The 19,312-nt window shown below is 47.5% G+C and overlaps 1 protein-coding gene across 1 annotated transcript in view; it reads left to right on the top strand.

Moving 5' to 3' along the window:
• Window positions 1-363: 363 nt before the first annotated feature.
• Window positions 364-19,312, top strand: part of LOC133372802 (coiled-coil domain-containing protein 50-like) — a 46,727-nt gene continuing 27,778 nt past the window's right edge. The window contains exons 1-3 of the mRNA XM_061601869.1: window positions 364-712; window positions 14,864-15,024; window positions 16,160-16,257. Coding sequence (XP_061457853.1) covers window positions 16,209-16,257 — 49 coding nt within the window. The 5' untranslated portion in view covers window positions 364-712; window positions 14,864-15,024; window positions 16,160-16,208. The remainder of the gene's footprint in view (window positions 713-14,863; window positions 15,025-16,159; window positions 16,258-19,312) is intronic.

Below are 19,312 nucleotides of genomic sequence, written 5' to 3'. Positions count from 1 at the left end.
GATGCGTTCCACCAGCAGCGTTTGTGGGCTCTAGCCCTTACCACCGGAGCTCAGGCCGCAATTCAGCAATCGCGGCGCCGCAAAGGCTTTGAATTTTAGGCCGGGCAGGTGACGCGGGCTGTCTCTCCAGGTAGAAGGCGTTCTGTTCAGAGGAGACCCACTGAAACGAGGGGTCCCGAGTCTGTCTTCCCGGACCGCAAGGTAGCCTGCTTGGGGGCGCAGGGCAAGCCACGGCCGGGTTCCCCGCGCAGCTGAGCGGCAGCGCCGCGAGGTCACTCCGAAAGGCCCTCCAACGGGAAGGGGGGCGGTACTGCTCCTGCTCAGAGTAGACCCACTGGCATCGGGGCCAGGACCACCGGCCGCGGCGGCTCTGCGCCAAGCTCAGGTGGCTGCACTGAGGGCGGCCGCAGCGCGGAGCATCCGCCGGCCTCCTCCTCCTCCGGCTTGGAGAGGCCCCGGCGGCGGCGAGGGTTCTCCAGAGGCCGACGCCAGCGACGCCAGCGAGGGGGAGAAGAGACGCTCCGCTGCCGGCCTCCCTCCCGCCTTGAGGCCTCGCTGGCTGGCTGGGGCCGGACGGAGGGGCCGGCGGGCCGTGTGGTGGGCGCTGCAGGCTGGTTGGGGCTCCGCGGGGTAAAAGGAGGGCGGCGTCGGCGGCGTTGCCCGACCCGGCGAGAAGCAGCGGCCGGAGGAAGGAAGCGTCTCCCTGGGGCCGGTAGGCGAGTGGAGTGGGGGGAGTGCCTGTTCCTTACGATCGCAACCCAAGCGAGGGGCTTCTTTTGGGGGAGGGTTGGGTGGATTGCCGCCTCCCTTGCCCCCCCCCCGTAGCGGCTGGGGCGGCGCGGTTTTTCCCCAGCCGGCGAGGGGGAGGCTGACTCCAGGACCTCCTCGGAACGCAAACAGGAGCAGCAGCAACAACAGCTCTGCGAGGTGGGCCGGCAGCCTGGGCTCAACACAGCGCCGCTGGCTGGGGGTCCGGTCGGGACCCGCTGGTGTTGGGTGGGGCCCTGCGGGCTTTGTGGCAGGGCAGCTCAGACCATGGGCCGGGCAGGGTAAGAAGAGGGGCCAGCAAGGTCTTGGGGAGCATGGCGCCTGCCTGCCTGTCTCCAAGGGGGCCATTTCTTGCTTTCAGGGTGGCATGCCTCCTCTGAGCATGTGCAGAGTGACTCCTCCTAAAGGGATAATGAAAGTATGACCTTGCTATTATTTATTTATTTCATTTTTTTATTTATTTAAAATATTTCTATCCTGCCTTTCTAGCCTATAATAGGGCACTCAGGGTGGCCTACAATAAAAAATGAACACATACATAATAAAATTGTACCCAATCAAGATCACCAAAAATTAAAATACAATTAAAATACATAAAATACAATTCACACATACACACACACACATACATTTATATGGGGGGGGGGAGTGGTACTGAAGGGACTAAAGAGGTAAAATTAAAATAGGAGGTGTAAAATCAGTGTCAGGCAGTCTGTCCCAGAGGCTCTCTGGAACAAGATCGTTTTCAGAAGTCTCCAGAAAACCATCAGGGAGGAAGCAGGGCGGGCTTCTTAAGGCAGGGAATTCCAAAGCCTGGGGGCCACAGCTGAAAAGGCCCTCTCCCGTGTGCCTGTCAGTCTGACATTTTTCATTCCAGGCACGTAGAGGAGACCAGAGGCAGATTACCTTAAATCCCGGGCAGTTACATATGTATGTAAGGGGTCCCTCAGGTACATTGGTCCAAGGCCATTTAGGGCTTTAAAGGTCAGAACCAGCACTTTGAATTGGGCCCGGAAACAAATTGGGAGCCAGTGGAGTTGATAAAGCACAGGCGTGATATGCTCCCTGCGCCGTCCTCCTGTTTAAATTCTGGCTGCTGCATTGTGGACCAACTAGTTTCCAAATCGTTTTCAAAGGCAGCCCCACGTACAGTATGTTACAGTAGTCAAGCCTCGATGTCAGCAATGCATGTGTCACTGTGGCCAAGGCAACTGCTTCCAGGAACGGACGCAGCTGGTAGACCATTCTGAGCTGGCCAAACACACTCCTAGCTACCACAGCCACCTGATATTCAAGCAGCAGGGCAGGATACCGGAGGACTCCCAAACTGCGGACCTGCTACTTCAAGGGGAGTGCAACCCCATCCAGAATAGGTTGCAGCCCTTTCCCTGGTGCAATTTTCCCCTTGACCAGCAACACTTCCGTCTTGTCTGGATTAAGTTTGTTTGTTAGCCCACATCCAGCCTGTCACAGCCTCCAGGCACTGGTTTAGGATGAGCACTCCCTGCAGTCAAGTGGTAGGGAGAGAGAGAGTTGAGTGTCATCAGCATGTTGATGACATTGCACTCCAAATCTCCTGATGACCTTGTGATGTTCCTATATTAATGTATATATGGTAAGTGTTGTTTTAGAAGATACATGGTAAGTGGAGTGAAAGAGGAGGGGGAGTGAATGGGCAGTAGAATGCGAGATGATTGGCTGAGTGTTTAAAATGGCTGAATGTATAAAAGGAAGCGTGAGAGTAGAATCTGGGGGGGGGAGAAGAGAACTGAGTGGATTGCTTGGTGGGGTTTAGAGAGTTGTTTGCCAGGAGAGCGTGAAGAATGAGGGAGGTGGAGTTCGGATTAGTATTGAGTAAAACCATATGCTTATGTGCCTTAAGAAGAAATCTTGTTAATCTTGTTAGCTTTGTTATCTGTAATAAATACTTAATTTGGTTTACCAAAGGCCTGATCCTTGGCTGGGGTTTCACAGACCAGAAGGTAGGGTAAGGTAAGAACATAAGAAGAGCCTGCTGGATCAGGCCAGTGGCCCATCTAGTCCAGCATCCTGTTCTCACAGTGGCCAACCAGGTGCCTGGGGGAAGCCCGCAAGCAGGACCCGAGTGCAAGAACACTCTCCCCTCCTGAGGCTTCCGGCAACTGGTTTTCAGAAGCATGCTGCCTCTGACTAGGGTGGCAGAGCACAGCCATCATGGCTAGTAGCCATTGATAGCCCTGTCCTCCATGAATTTGTCTAATCTTCTTTTAAAGCCATCCAAGCTGGTGGCCATTACTGCATCTTGTGGGAGCAAATGCCATAGTTTAACTATGCGCTGAGTAAAGAAGTACTTCCTTTTGTCTGTCCTGAATCTTCCAACATTCAGCTTCTTTGAATGTCCACGAGTTCTAGTATTATGAGAGAGGGAGAAGAACTTTTCTCTATCCACTTTCTCAATGCCATGCATAATTTTATACACTTCTATCATGTCTCCTCTGACCTGCCTTTTCTCTAAACTAAAAAGCCCCAAATGCTGCAACCTTTCCTCGTAAGGGAGTCGTAATGACCAAGGTTGAAGGGGAACTGTAACAAATGGTGGCAGCGGTGAAGAGAATAACAATACCAGTATTCAGAGTCTCTGGGAATACTAGTATTGGGACGTTACTGGTGGTTGCCTAGCAGGGGGATCTGTTGAGATCTGTGCTAGAGCGGAGAGGTAAACCATAAGAGAGTGCGGTCCGGACTGGTGGAGTCCCTGGTGGTGCCTAGAGACAGGCAGTAACCACGAGCAGGTAGGAACCTGACAGGGAGAGCCAGGGAAGGACGCATCACACGTGGTGGTAGTGGTGGGATACGAACAACAGAGAATCCAGATACGAATACTAGAGAATCCAGAACAGTGGTGTGGCAAACAGAAATAACAAAGCAAGATTTCTTGTGAGAGTGACTGGCAAAGAGTGTGTGGCAAAGAGTGAGTGAACTCAAACACCATGGCTGAATACATAAAAATGAAAAGAGAGGAGCTGGTGGAGAAGTGCATAACATTCAATTTACCTCACGAGGGTAAAGGGGTAGATGAATTGAGGGTAGCACTTATAGGATTTGCTACTGCCCAGCAAAAACAACCTGTCAGAGAAGAGACCCCAGAAGGATACTTAAGCAATCCCGCTTATATAGAGTACCTGAGAGAGAAGTTGAGGAGGGAGGCTGATGAGAAAGATAAGCAGCGGGTCTTTGAGGCTGAGGAAAAAGATAAACAGCGAGAGTTGGAAGCTGAGAGATTGAGGATGGAAGCTGATGGGAAGGAAAAACAGAGGGAGTTGGAATTTGAGAGAATGAGAGTGGATGCGGAATTACAGGCAGAAAAGTTAAAATTTGAAAGAGAGAAGTTTCATTCTGATGAGACAAGGAAAGACAGAGATGGAGCAAAAATAAAAATTACTCCAAAGGACTTTGCTGTCTATGAGCCTGGTCAAGATCCTCAAATTTACCTCAGCACCTTTGAAAGAGCAGCTCAGTTGTGGGGGCTACCTGAAGATAAATACATGCAGTATTTATCAAACCTGATTAAAGGGGAATTGGCTGAGGTATACCAATATTTCCCCTCAGACAGGCCCGTCACCTATGCTGAGTTTAAAGAGGCAGTCTACAAAAGATTTAGACTGGGGCCTGATTATTTTAGAAAGCTTTTCAGAAATTGCCAGATACAGACAGGGAGGTCTTTTGTGGAACTGGGAGCAAAGTTGATGGATATATTTGGAAAGTGGATGAGTAGTGCCAAAGCTCAGTCAGTGGAAGAGGTGAAAAGCCTCATGATACTGGATCAATTATACCATCAGTTACCACCAGAAATAAGGCTCCTGGTCAAAGACCGTTCCCCTACATCTGTGCAGGAGGCCGCAGAGATGGCGGATCACTTCGCCTCCAATAGAACTGGCTGGGTGGGGAAAACATCAAGAGAGTTTAAACCCAGACCATATAGTGCTGGCAGAAGGGATGTGGTACCACAGCGAGTGAGTCCTCCATTAAAATCTGAAGGGCACAGGACACCCCAGAGTGGATCTGTGTACCCTAAAAGTGAGGAGAAATTATGCTACAAATGTGGTAGACCGGGGCACCTACGTTTTCAATGTGAGGTTGCCAACCCCATTAGTAATCCTGCTCAGACAAGGACAGTGAAAACAGAGCCCAAGGCTTTAGAAACAGCGAAAAAGGTTCAGTTCTGCCAGATAAACTGGACAGAAGTAACAGACCTTGATTCAAGTCTGAGAGAGGAAGTGAGTGTACAAGGGGCAAATTATTGGGCATTGCTTGATACTGGTGCCGCTCAGACATTACTGAGGCCAGATTTAATAAAATCTGAGGTAATATTACCTCAGGAAACTGTGACTATCCAAGGAGTGAGAGGTCAACCAGAAAGTTTGCCTGTGGCCCTGGTGGATATGACTTGGAGAGGCCGAGAGGGCCGATATAAAGTAGGCATTAATGCCCAGCAACAAGAACCAGTAATACTGGGAAGGGATGTAATGGGCGCCCAAGGAAAGATCTATGTAGTGACCAGACAGCAACTTGGCAGAGAAAAAGAAGCCATATTAAGGGGGGCTGAAACAAACAGGGTGGAATCTGTTAACCAGCCTCAGGTCACCATAGCAACCACTAGCAGGCCTGCTGAAGAAGACAAACTGTATCAAGTGGTCTCTGGGGAAGAAGCAGATCAATTCAGGGAAGAGCTGCATAAAGATATAAGTTTGAAGCAGATAAAGGAACAAGCCCTGACCCAACAGATTCCTTTCACTGACAAACTGAGGAATCAAGTTGTGTGTGAGAATGGGATTTTATATAGACTGTGGATGCCTGCTGAGAGAAAGGATGAATGTGAACCAGTGAAGCAATTGATAGTACCTAGCAAATACAGAACCAGATTGCTAGAGGTAGCCCACGATGTCCCATGTGCAGGACATCTGGGAATAAAAAAGACCAAGAGGAGATTGGCTGCACATTATTATTGGCCAAATATCTCCAAGGATGTAAAACAACATTGTCTATCTTGTGGAATATGCCAAAAGGTGGGAAAGAGTGGAGTAAAGACCAAGGCACCCTTAAAGCCCCTTCCTATAATTGGACAACCCTTTTATAGAGTGGGAATAGATTTGGTGGGCCCTTTTTCCAAACCCACAAGGCATGGCAAGAAATATCTAGTGGTGGTGGTGGATTTTGCCACCAGGTACCCAGACGCAGAAGCACTGAGATCTGTAGAAGCCCCTGTAGTGGCAGAGGCTTTATTAAAAATCTTTATGAGGCTGGGTTTCCCTCATGAAGTGCTGACAGATCAAGGCAGTGTATTCATGGGAGAAGTAATGCAATGTATGTGGAAATGTTGTGGTCTAAAACATCTAAAGACCACTACTTACCATCCCGCCACTAATGGGCTAACTGAGAGATTCAATGGAGTTTTGAAGGGCACGATAAGAAGCTATGTTCAAGATCACCCACAAGACTGGGATGAACGTTTGGGATGCTTCTTATTTGCATACAGAGAAGTCCCTCAGGAGTCAACAGGCTTCTCACCCTTTGAACTAGTGTTTACTAGAAAAGTGAGGGGACCTTTGGAACTGCTAAAAAATTCATGGGAAGGAACTCTGGGAGAGTACAAAACTTCTGTAGTAGATTTTGTATTGGAATTCCGCAATAAATTAACATCAATGATGGAAGTAGTGAAAGAGAATTTGAGTCAGGCACAGGAGAAGCAAAGTTACTGGTATGACAGAACAGCCAGAGAACGTGTGTATGATGTGGGAGATATGGTTATGGCGTTCATACCCAGGAAACATGACAAATTACAGGCTAACTGGGAAGGACCATATACCATCAGAGAAAGGCTTGACACAGTGACGTATGTAATTACCACACAAAAGCAAAGTGGTTCATGTAAATATGTTGAAGCCTTACCATACCAGGGATGCACAGGTGTTGCAAGTTACCTTATTCCCTGAGGGAAGTGGGCCTGAACTTCCAGATTTGGTACAGGAAAGCAAAGACAAAGGAGGGGTAGATCAAGTGGAATGGTCAGAGGAGGTAGAGGAGGAAGTAAAAGAAGAGATTCTGAGAGTTTTGAAAACCTATAGGAATCTCTTTAGCAACAAACCTGGCCGAACCAGTATAGCCAAACATTCCATTGATACTGGAGATCATGCCCCAATCAGATCTGTTCCATACCGTGTGAATGGGAAAGTTTTGAATGAGATCAAAAAGGAGGTGGAAGATATGCTGGAATTAGGAGTGATCAGGGAATCCATCAGTCCCTGGGCCTCAAGTATTGTCCTGGTTCCGAAAAAAGATGGAAAGACAAGGTTTTGCATTGATTATCGGCTAATCAATAAAATTACTGTCCCAGATGCGTATCCTATGCCTAGGGTAGACGCAGTGTTAGAGTTATTGGGGGCAGCAACCATTATCTCTACACTAGATCTCTGTAAAGGATTTTGGCAAATGGAACTAGACGAGCAATCCAGAGCCAAAACTGCCTTCAGTACACCAGATGGGTTATATGAGTTTGTGACCTTACCCATGGGACTAAGGAACTCACCAAGTTCATTTCAGAGGCTAATCAATACTGTGTTGCGAGGCATGTCAGATTTTGCAGTGGCCTATATCGATGACGTGGCCATTTTTAGCAAGTCGGTGCCTGAGCATGTCCAACACCTGACAACAGTATTGGAGGCCTTAAGAAAAGCAGGCCTCACAATAAAAGCTAAGAAATGCCAGTTTGGACTAAAGGAAGTAATCTATTTAGGACATAAGGTGGGGAGTGGGAAAATCACCCCCTTATGGAGCAAGGTGGAGGCAATACAAGCGTGGCCGATCCCCTTAACCAAAAAACAAGTAAGGGCATTTCTGGGTGTGGCTGGATTTTATAGGAAGTTTGTGAGAAATTTTGGGGAAATAGCAACCCCCTTGCATGAATTAACAAAGAAGAAGTGTTCTGAGCGTGTGGTATGGACGGATGAATGTCAGAAGGCTTTTGATCTACTGAAGCAAGCCTTGTGCCAAGGACCCATATTAATAGCACCAGACTATGAGAAACCATTCATCGTGGCTACAGATGCGTCGGACCTGGCGCTGGGAGTCGTCTTGCTACAGGAGAGAGAAGGCACCAGACATCCAGTGGCGTACCTGAGTCGCAAGCTGACACCGAGGGAGAAAAACTATTTGTCGGTCCAGAAGGAGTGCCTAGCGGTCGTGTGGGGACTGAACAAGTTGCGCCCATACATGTGGGGACGAAGATTCACAGTGACTACGGATCATCGGGCCTTGTTATGGTTGCAGACTATGAAAAACCATAACACTATGCTGCAGAGGTGGTCCTGGGCCCTACAGGACTATCAAGTGGACTTGCAGTTCATAAAAGGCAAGGACAATGTACTGGCCGATGGACTTTCCAGGCAAGTGGCTGGGACTGCAGTGACGTGACCAGACAGAGGAACAAAGAAAGACATTTTCCCCATAGAGACTTTTATTTGTTAACGCGACGTATAAATCCTGGATCAGGAATAATACTCTGCTGTTGTTTTAAGGGGGGGGAAATGTGATGTTCCTATATTAATGTGTATATGGTAAGTGTTGTTGTTTTAGAAGATACATGGTAAGTGGAGTGAAAGAGGAGGGGGAGTGAATGGGCAGTAGAATGAGAGATGATTGGCTGAGTGTTTAAAATGGCTGAATGTATAAAAGGAAGCGTGAGAGTGGAATCTGGGGGGGGGGAGAAGAGAACTGAGTGGATTGCTTGGTGGGGTTTAGAGAGTTGTTTGCCAGGAGAGCGTGAAGAAGGAGGGAGGTGGAGTTCAGATTAGTATTGAGTAAAACCATATGCTTATGTGCCTTAAGAAGAAATCTTGTTAATCTTGTTAGCTTTGTTATCTGTAATAAATACTTAATTTGGTTTACCAAAGGCCTGATCCTTGGCTGGGGTTTCACAGACCAGAAGGGAGGGTACGGTAATGACCAAGGCTGAAGGGGAACTGTAACAAATGGTGGCAGCGGTGAAGAGAATAACAATACCAGTATTCAGAGTCTCTGGGAATACTAGTATTGGGACGTTACTGGTGGTTGCCTAGCAGGGGGATCTGTTGAGATCTGTGCTAGAGCGGAGAGGTAAACCATAAGAGAGTGCAGTCCGGACTGGTGGAGTCCCTGGTGGTGCCTAGAGACAGGCAGTAACCACGAGCAGGTAGGAACCTGACAGGGAGAGCCAGGGAAGGACGCATCACAGACCTCTCCCAGCGGTTTCATATAAATGTTAAAGAGCATGGGAGACAGAATGGAACCTTGCAGTACCCCACAGGCCAATGGCCAGGGAGTCAAACAGTAGTCTCTCAGCACCACTTTCTGGGCCCGGTCCATCAGGTAGGACTGGAGCCACCATAAAACAGTGCCTCCCAATCCCATCCCAGCTAGACGGCCCACAAGGATACCATGGTTGCTTGTATCAAAGGCCGCCAAGAGGTCCAGCAGCACCAACAGGGATGTGCTCCCCTTGTCTGATGCCCGGCATAGGTCATCAAGCAGGACAACCAAGGCAGTCTCTGTCCCATGAGCAGGCCTGAAGCCTGATTGAAAAGGGTCTAGATAGTCCGATTCATCCAGGAAAACCTGGAGTTGAGCAACCACCACCCTCTCAATCACCTTGCCAAGAAAGAGATTAGAGACTGGGCGGAAGTTGTTAAGATCCGCAGGGTCTAATGAAGGCTTCTTTAACAAAGGTCTTTTCAGTGCCTCCTTCAACAATGTGGGCATAGAACCTCCCTTGGGGGGCTGTTAATTAAATTTGCCAACCAGTCAGCCACTGGCAAATATGATTAACCAGGATGGGCAAGGGTCAAGGGAACAAGTAATGGCCCTCGATTCTCCCAGCATCCTGTCCACATCCTCAGGCTTTACAAGCTGAAAAGTATCCATAGAAAGGTGACCAGAGGAAACTTCAGGGACATCTGGCACAGCTGTAGTTAATGAGGAATCGAAGTCAGTCTGAATGCGAGCAATTTTATCTGCAAAGTGCCTCGCAAACATGTCACAGCGAGCGACTGAGGGCTCAGAGTCTAATGTGGGGCCAGAGCCCCAAAGACCCCGGACCACCCGGAAAAGCACTGCAGGACGACACTGAGCAGACACAATGGTGGCAGAGAAGTGAACTTTCTTCGCTGCCATCACCACCACGTGATAGGCTCGAAGATGAGCTCTAGCCTGTGTTTGGTCGGAAGCAGATTGGGTTTTCCTCCATCTGTGCCGTTTCATCAGGCCCAAAGTATTAACTTGTATACATGCAAAAGAACCAGATTCAGGCCCCAGACCTCTCCAGGTAAGGCTGGGAAACCCTGAAACGAGCAACCAGAAGAGGCCCTTTGAAAGAAAAGAGCCCCAAGAACAAAGCGCTGCTGAACATGTGCACAGTGCCTTTTCCTTTGTGAAAGGTAGGAGTGATACGAACGTAGGAAGATGCCTTCCGCTGATCCAGGCCCTTGGCCCATGCCCCTCAGTATCCTCCAGTGGCCTTGCAGAACCGTTGGGCCCTCTGATGTCGCTGGACTAGTCTCTGTCTTCCCTGGCCATTGGCTATGCTGGCTGCAGGGCTGAGGAGCGCTGTGATCCAACACCACCTGGGGGCCTAAAGGCTGGGACAGGCTGGCAGGGTTCTCCCCAGCCCTACTGGGAGACACAGCCAGGCGTTGAACCTGGGACCTTCTGTGTGCAAGGCAGAGGGTGAGCCACGGAGCTATGGCCCATCCAGTACCACTTTTAAAAAAGGACCCAAACATGTCTCAGATGACATGAAGTAAAAAATGGCAGCCTATGAAGAATTATAGAGTTGGGAGGGTCCTTAGAGGTCAACCTAGTCCATCCCCCCTCAGTGCAGGAATTTGCAAGTGCAGCATCCCTGACAGGTGGGCTGTCCAGCATCTGCTTAAATAACTCCAGTGAAAGAGAGCCCCCTCCTCCTCCTCCCTTGGCAGTCTGCCCCACTGTCAAACAAATCTTGGCCATCACAAGGTTTCTCCTTATATTTAACCCAAACCTGCTTCCTTGCAAAATGTGTCACCTGTTACTGGTTCTTGTTCTGCTTGCTGGAGCAACAGGGAACATTTGCAGGGGATCCCACTGAGTGTGGGGTGCAGGCACAGCTCTTTATTTGGCTTTATGCCACCGTCCCACAAGAGCAACAGGCCAGGAGGATGACATTCAAGCCATTCGGCAATTCTGGGTACACATTTTGTGTGCATGTGTGTGTGTTGTGGTAGCATGTACTTTGGTTGAGTCCTAGGCTTGCAAACTCCATTTTTTGGATTTTGTGCAACGAAACTAGGGGCCTTTCTCACGTTCTGTGGCTCTGGAGGAAGGAGGGGGAGAAGCTCTTGAGCTGGAGGGGATTCCTCTTCCACCATCCTATAATGTGGATGCTGGAAGGAGGGGGAGTGTGACAGAGCTTTTCCATGGGTTAATTTCTGAAGCTGGAGAGAGAGGCCTGGCCAGGACTGAAGCAAGCCTGGAAATAGATTGCAACCCTGAAACGATTAATTATTATTTTTTATCAATATTACTACTACTACATGTCCCAGGGTGGTTAAAAATCTAAAACTCAATATTAAAAAGTATTAAAGCATATTTTAATCACAAGAATAGGGCAGGTTCTGAAAACATACATCTCAGATCTAGAGTCTCTAGATACCGCCTGAACACACAGAAATGAGACAGGAGAAGCTCTGTGCACCTTTTGTCTCCATGACAGGAAGAACTTCACCCTTGTGCCCTGATGGAAGGATATAAGGTGCCCATGCAAGCCACACAGCAGGCCCACAAAATTAACCAGGCACGTTCCGCAGCTGTGTATGCCCCACGTGGGAAAAGCTGCTTTCCTGTCTGGTTGCTATTTCCAGAGGGTATCCACGATGCACAGCAACTCGCCACTGGGGAATTGGTTTACATTCTGGAATAACCAGAGACTTTGAGAGGCCAGAAAATGCTGTGTTGAGGAGGCCTACACAAAAGCAGTAGAAATGGGTGGGAGGGTAAGAGTGCTCTTGTGATTGCATCTTTTGCTTGCCTATCTCAGCCGAGTAGATTCTGGAACCTCTATTAGACTATATCAGATTTTGAGCCCTATGCTGATTTCATGTGGAGTAACTCTGGGGTTGTCTGTTGGCAATAAATCTCATCCTGACTCCTCTGTGGTAGGTCATAAGTGTAGCGCCTTATCTCCTGCCATTAAGGGGAACAAGAGTGGAGTCTCAGTTCAGTTATCAATATGCTGAAGAACAGCATATGACTAGAAATGTCATTTAGGGCTATTCTAAGGGCAAATTACAAACTGACAAATGACTGGATCCTGAGGGCACCCACCCAAGAATTCTTAGCACAATCCTATTTATGTCTTTGTCAGCCCCAGTGAGCTCCATCGGACATACACCTAGGTAAATCTTTACAGGATTGCAGCCTAAAGAACGCGGATATGAAATGGCAATGTGCAACACCTCGCTAGAATCCTCCCCCTTGGTAGAAGACTGGAAGGTGGTCAGCTGAACATTGGTTGAGTTAAAAAAAAAAGTAATTACAGCTTAATGTCTGTTTCAGGTAAATTGGTGGAAAATGTTATTAAATATAAAATTTATCAGGCATGTAGAAAAACAAGTCTAGCTGAGGCAGAATCAGCATCGCTTCTGTAAAGGGAAGTTCTGCTTTGGCAACCTTTTAAGCGTTTGTTAAGAGTGCCGCCAGGGTGCATATGGCTAAGGAAACCGACCCAAGTATCCATCCAAACAGTACCTCACCAAAAGCTTGCCCTCATCCAACTTCCTAGAGCTAAACCATCCTCCCCCCATGCACACTTTCATTGTGACATTTACACTTAAGTAGATCTCTGCCTCAAGGACCACCTCTCCCCACGCGAACCAACCCACAGCCTGGATTTTCATCTGAGGCCTTTTCTGTGCACCCCTCCCCCGAGGGAGGTGCAAACGGTGGCAACATGAGAATGGGCTTTCTTAGTGGTGGCCCCCACTTGTGGAAAGCTTTCTCCAGGGAGGCATGCCTGGCACCATCAATATCTATTTTTAGGTGCCAGGCAAAACCCTTCCTTTCTACCCTGGCTTTTGGCCCTTTTGAAGGGCTTTAGGTGTCAATGGCCTCTTGTAACATGGCAGGTCTTGCAAGAACTGTCTTTATTTGTACTGATCTGTTTTTAGGTTGGGTTGCATTTGTTGGTTTAATGGGTTTGTTATTACTCGTTTTAATCTTACTGCTATAAGTCCCTTTGGGTTGCTTTGCAAGGAAAGCAACTAACTACTGTTAATAATAATAATACAGGGTAGATTTTCTACAACATTGTCACCTGTACAACTTCCCCAAATTTCAGCTAGTTGCCACTTACTGTTTTCCTTCTGGAAACAAGCACCTGGGCCATAAAAATCCTCCGGGGCCATTGAATACCCCAGCCCCTGTTAGCAGATTCAGCTACTAAAAGACCCCAGGGTATGGTCTGGGGTCACAATATCACCCCCTGCCATACATTGGAAATTGCATTGGGGTAGAAATAGACCCCAAAAGCTAATCACAATGCTGTGATTAGTAGGAGCCAGCATGGGTTTGTCAAGAAAAAATCCTGTCAAACTAATCTCATCTCTTTTTTTGATCGGGTCACTAGCTTAGTAGATGGTGGAAATGCTGTAGATGTCATCTATCTAGATTTCAGCAAAGCGTTTGACAAAGTCCCCCACGACCTTTTGATTAGCAAACTGGTCAAATGCGGACTACATGGAAATACTGTCAGGTGGATTCACAACTGGTTGGAAAACCGTACTCAAAGAGTGGTCGTCAGTGGCTCTGCTTCGGACTGGAAGGAGGTTTCGAGTGGTTCTGTCCTGGGGCCGATGCGCTTCATTTTTATCAATGACTTAGATGACGGGGTGGAGGGAAGCCTTATGAAGTTTGCGGATGATACGAAACTGGGAGGGATAGCTAACACAAGGGAAGACAGGAATAAAATCCAAAGGGACCTGGATAGACTAGAAAATTGGGCTGAAATTAATAAAATGAAATTCAGTAAAGACAAATGCAAGATTCTGCATTTAGGCCACAAAAACAAAATGCACAGGTACAGGATAGGAAATACCCTGCTTAGCAGTAGTCCGTGTGAGAAGGACCTTGGGATTGTAGTAGATCGCAAGTTGAACATGACCCAGCAGTGTGATGCTGCGGCAAAAAAGGCAAACGTGGTTTTGGGCTGCATAAACAGAGCTATAGTTTCCAGGTCAAGGGAAGTAATAGTCCCACTATATTCTGCATTAGTCAGGCCTCATCTGGAATACTGCGTTCAGTTCTGGGTGCCTCATTTTAAGAAAGATATAGACAAGTTGGAGCGGGTCCAGAAGAGGGCGATGAGGATGATAGCCGGTATGGAGAAGAAGTCTTATGAGGAAAGGTTGAAGGAACTTGGCATGTTCAGTCTGGTGAAGAGAAGGCTGAGGGGCGACATGATTGCACTCTTTAAGTACCTGAAGGGCTGTCACATAGAGGAGGGTACAGATTTGTTCTCTGCTGCCCCAGAGGGTAGGACTAGGTCTAATGGTTTTAAGTTGCAGGAGTGTAGATTCAGATTGGACATTAGAAGGAACTTCTTGACAGTAAGGGCAGTTCAGGAATGGAACCGACTGCCTAGGGAGGTGGTGGGATCCCCTTCGCTGGATGTCTTCAAGCAGAGGCTGGACAGCTATCTGCGGGAGATGCTCTAGCTGTGGATTTCCTGCTGTGAGCAGGGGGTTGGACTCGATGGCCTACAAGGCCCCTTCCAACTCTATGATTATGATTCTATGATTAGTGTGATTTTCTCCCCCTCAAGGTTGGGTGATGATCATAGGCAAGACAAAAAGGCCTTTTTATGGGCCCGTAAGTAAGTAAAGAACAGTAAACTGAGGGGTGGGGTTGTGTGTCTGTCCACATGTATGCTGATGAAATCTGACCATGCTCTGACTATCCAAGAACATACGGTTTTACAACAAGTAGGTGCCGAAACAAAATATCTGCCAACAGACCCTGAGAAAACCTGACTGTTCCATTTGTCTCCCACAAGGGTTCAAACCATCTTCCTCCCTCCACGGAGCAGTGAACCTGGGGCTGCCCCCTTTGCTCCAAAGGCAGAGCCCTTGCCGTGGCGTGTTCTCTCCAGAGAAGGTTGCCATTTGCAGTGCCCATATTGCTGTTACTGCAGCACTAGGCAGACATCTTTGAAAGGTAAGGCAGATGCTCACCTCCTCCTCCTCCTGCTAACTGGGCGATGGGACTTGGAGGGATTGGCTGGTCAGGGTCACCCCGTGAACGGTTGGCTGTAGCCACTTAAGGTCTCCTCATAGTAGACTAATTGAAATTAATGAACTAAGTTAGTCACGCCCTTTAACTTCAGTGGATCTATGCTGAGTAGACTCACAGGAGGAGGATACCCCTCCCCCATTTATGGCTGAAGTGGGGCTTTGAACCTGGGGGTGTCTCCATTCCAGGCCCATCACTCGATCCACAACAGCAGGATGGCTTTCTGAGCTCTTATGCAAAGGTCCTTGGCCTTGCAGACAATGTGCACGACTGACTTGCTTGCTAAGGCTCTGCGCGTGTGTGCATATGCGTGTGTGTGCAGGTGCTCTTATGCTGAGAGGCTGTTTCCTTAATTTTATCTCGGAGTAGTGTGTGTGTGTGTTGCTGTTACTGTTTGGTTTTTGGCTGTTTCTTTTGCTGGCTGGCCCAAATCCACAGAACTGCACAATTCGCTGCAGGCTCCCAAAGGAAGTTTGGGCATGTGTTGCTCAAGCAGCAGCTGCCCCCCCCTCCCCCGGTCCCTTGACACTCAAAACTGAAGAGAGTTCCATAAGCTGTTTGTGATGTGGCTGGCATGGCGCGCCACAGTGCGTCTGCGTCTGCCCTGGAAGGAAGTGCATTCTGAATTGCCTAGTCTGTGCGCAGCCAAGGCCTCAGGCACCTCAAGTAGCTCTCGGGATCCTGGCCTCTTTATCCAGGTGCTTGGAAGCTGTCTCGAGTACCAGGGGAAAGAAATAACGAAAGCCTCCTCCTGCGCTTCAGCAGGCAAGCAGTTAATCTGTGGCCCCACACGGAGTTCTTTAGGGACCCAGTGAGGTGTCGCTTGTTGCTGGGCTTTGGACACTCTACACTTGCTTTGGCCCCAGGAGGGAGTTTCCGGAGAAGCGTGCTCACCTGTCAGCACCAGAGGCTTTGCCAGGCAGACCTTCGGGAAGCCGCGAGACAGTCTGGGGTGATGCAAAGTGAGGTGTGACACCTCTGGCACCCGTGAAACCCACTTGGGTTCTCATCATCACTCCATCAACCCAGTAATGCACACAGTGCCTCTCCTTCCTTGCAGGTTGTCTTTGTGCTGATGGGAGCGCCTGAGAGCTGCTGGGCTTGAAGAGATGATGGAAGTTCAGGTTGACACCTCCTGCCTGCCTCCGGTTCAGGAAGGTAAGCTGTGCAAGAAGCTGGAAGTTCAGGATTTCCAGACCAAGCCTTGATTTATTTGGATTTATTGTTTTGAAAAAAGATTGAGTCAAGTTTTTCTGAAGGTGATAATCGCACTTTTGCTGATACGCAGTTTAAAATGTCATGAAATTTCCTGCCTGAAGAAAAACGGGTTGCATGTAGAAGAGCAAAGCCGGACTTCCGGGAAGGGTGACTTCGCTTGTGCCTGTCTTTGAGACGAGCTCTCGTCTCAGAGGAAGCTTTTTCAGTTTTAAAATCAGTCAGAACGTTTTTTTTTGACTGGTAAAGACTTTCTCCCGGGCAGGGAGAAACGTAGAGATTAACCACAAAAGCCTGTGTTCATTGGGGGGACTGGATTTCATTAGTTTATGAGAGAAGGTTCAGCCTGCAATGCCGGACGGACTGCCAAACAAGCTCTAACTGATTAAGCGACACGTTTATCTTTTCTTCAAAGGAAAATGGATTTTAACAGGCAAGCATCCTTCTTTCTATTTTTATCATCTGGTTTAAATTGCTGCAACAAAAAGAGATTTGTCAATGAATCAGCTATAAAGAATTCCTGGGTGAGTTATAACTCTTCTCTTTCATTCACGAAATTAAGGAGGAAAGAAATTGAAAAAGCTTATCTTTGTTATTATTGCAAAAAGCTGGCCTGGAATTTGTGCATTTTAAAGATACAAACAGATGAGGGATTTCTATTCCGAGGAGAAAAAAAATAAATAAATCTGATTTATGAATTTTTGGAGTATTATATGTCTGGGACTATTTTTTTTGGTCTATTTCATTTTGACAAATCTGCTGGTTTACGAGGCCACTAACTGTTTTGACGCTGTGAACTAAATTTGTTTTGCATTCCTGAACATATAAGAGATAAGGCAGGCTGAGCTGTCTACACTGTGATGTCATCAGGCTTGGAATATTAACCCAATTGTTGCTGGAATAAGAAGTGGGTTTTTTTTCTTCGTGGTTTTAAGAATGGCAATCAAGAAAGTGGCTGAGACTCTGGAAGTAATTATGCTTCAGAAAATAATGGATGAGATTGAGATAACGAAACAAACCCTGAGACAGGAGATGAAAACTGAATTTGGCAAAATGAAGCAGGAGCTTAAAGAAATAAGGGGTCTTGTGGGAGAGGAGGTTGATGAGATCAGAGATACAATTGCATTAGAAGATGAAAAAAGAAAAATTAAAGGGAAGATGCAAGCCCTGGAGATTGGAACAAATGTGGAACTGGAAAAAGACTTGGAGTTTATGGATATTAGAGATAAAATTTACTGTTTGGAATTCAACGTTGTCTCTGAAGAAATTAATGAAGATACTAGAGATAAAGCTATCAATGTCTTGGATAAATTTCTGGACTGGAATGATGTGATGGAGCCTGACATAGAAAAAATCTATGGAATTAATTACAGATATGTGACAATGGAAAAACTCTCAAGAGATGTGCCAGTGCATTTCGTAAAAAAGAAGAACAGAGATATGACTTTACAACAATATTTCAGCAACACACTCAGAATTGATGGCAAGGAATTATTTGTGATAAAGGAAATTCCCATCAGACTCTTATTATATGACTATGGCTATGACAGCAAGATTATTATGGGATATTGATAATGGAAGAATGGCTACTGAAATTACTGGACTTAACAGGATTATTGAAGATGGAAGATGGAATTAACATTGATAATGGAAGAATGGCTATTGAAATTATTGGACCTAACAGATTTGATGAGATGGATTAATCGACATGTTTATTTGGAGAAAAATTGATAGATATATTTCTCAAGGAATTGAAACCTCTCTTTGACTTTTTGTGGAAAGAATAAAGTAATGTTTATGAGATTTGATGATTAATTAAGATAACTACTGGAGGAAAGTGATTTTGTAATATAATTTAAGAGACAGGTTTGTTATATATTGTAGACCTATAACTGATCTGCGACAAATCGGAAGTCAACATTTTATTTTATTGTTTAATTATTTTTGTTTTGTTTTGTTTTTATTTTGAAAATTTGAATAAAAATTAATGATAAAAAAAAGAAGAGCAAAGCCAAACGGTTGTCCAGTCCAGCATCCCAGAGCGGCCCTGCATTGTGGCGAAGCAAAGAGCCCCTTCTTACTGCTTGCCCCCACCCTCTGCCAGCAATTGGTATCAGAGGTATGCTGCCCCTGAGCCTGGAGGTTCCATTCCTAATAATCTTTTATGTCCTGCTCTGCTGCAAAAAGTACAGTGCTGTATGACATACTGCAAAAACTAAGTGCAGGTGCGGGAGGGTGCAGCCCCTCAATACAGCCACATACTGCCCAGATTCTGTGGTACATGGCCTGCTGTGCAGCCCCGAGCTTGTCTGCCTAGAGATGTTTGCCAGCTGCCAGTTTCCGTCTCTTTGCTTCTGCTGCGGGAGTGAAAGCCCATGAAACCCTCTTGGGTCTGAGCCTGCCATGGCCTCAGGTCGAGGGCTGGCAGCAGGGCAACTCCTGGAGGCAGAGCCCCCTCAGCAGCCCAGAAGGGAAAGGCCCGGCCTCCCTCCCCCCTGCCTCCCTCTTGCTTTAATTCCTCCTGCCTGCAATTAGGGAGGGGGGAGCGACTTCTCGGCTCCTGGCTGCTGCATTGTTTACCTCTGCCTAATTTGCTTGCTCAGGGTCCTGGGAGCCTTCATTGCAACTTTCCTTCTGCAGCCATGAGTGTCGAAGCCCTTGGGAAAGACTCACACAGTATAAAGAGAGCGGAAATCTGGAATAGCTGCAGGTGGCTTCGTGCTGTGGAGTCTCCTCTCTTTCTCTCTCCGGCCCTATTTAGGACCTGGGACAGCCTTTCCCAACCTGCTTTCCTTTGAATGTTTTGGGCCACAACAGCCATGATGGCCAATGTTGACAGGAGCTGTAGTCTTGGTTCAGGCCTGGTTTTGGGACTGACTCAGCCTTGGTCAAATAAGGAGCAGATCTGAGTTGGGTTGAGGCTGCATGGGGTTAATAAGGGTAGCCTAGCAGAGGCACCGTTTTGTGGTGATGCCCCTCCTGCCTGTGGGATCACAGC

The sequence above is a fragment of the Rhineura floridana genome, chromosome 18 (assembly GCF_030035675.1).
Source record: "Rhineura floridana isolate rRhiFlo1 chromosome 18, rRhiFlo1.hap2, whole genome shotgun sequence".
NCBI lineage: Eukaryota > Metazoa > Chordata > Lepidosauria > Squamata > Rhineuridae > Rhineura > Rhineura floridana.
This window is presented reverse-complemented; position numbering and strand designations above follow the sequence as displayed.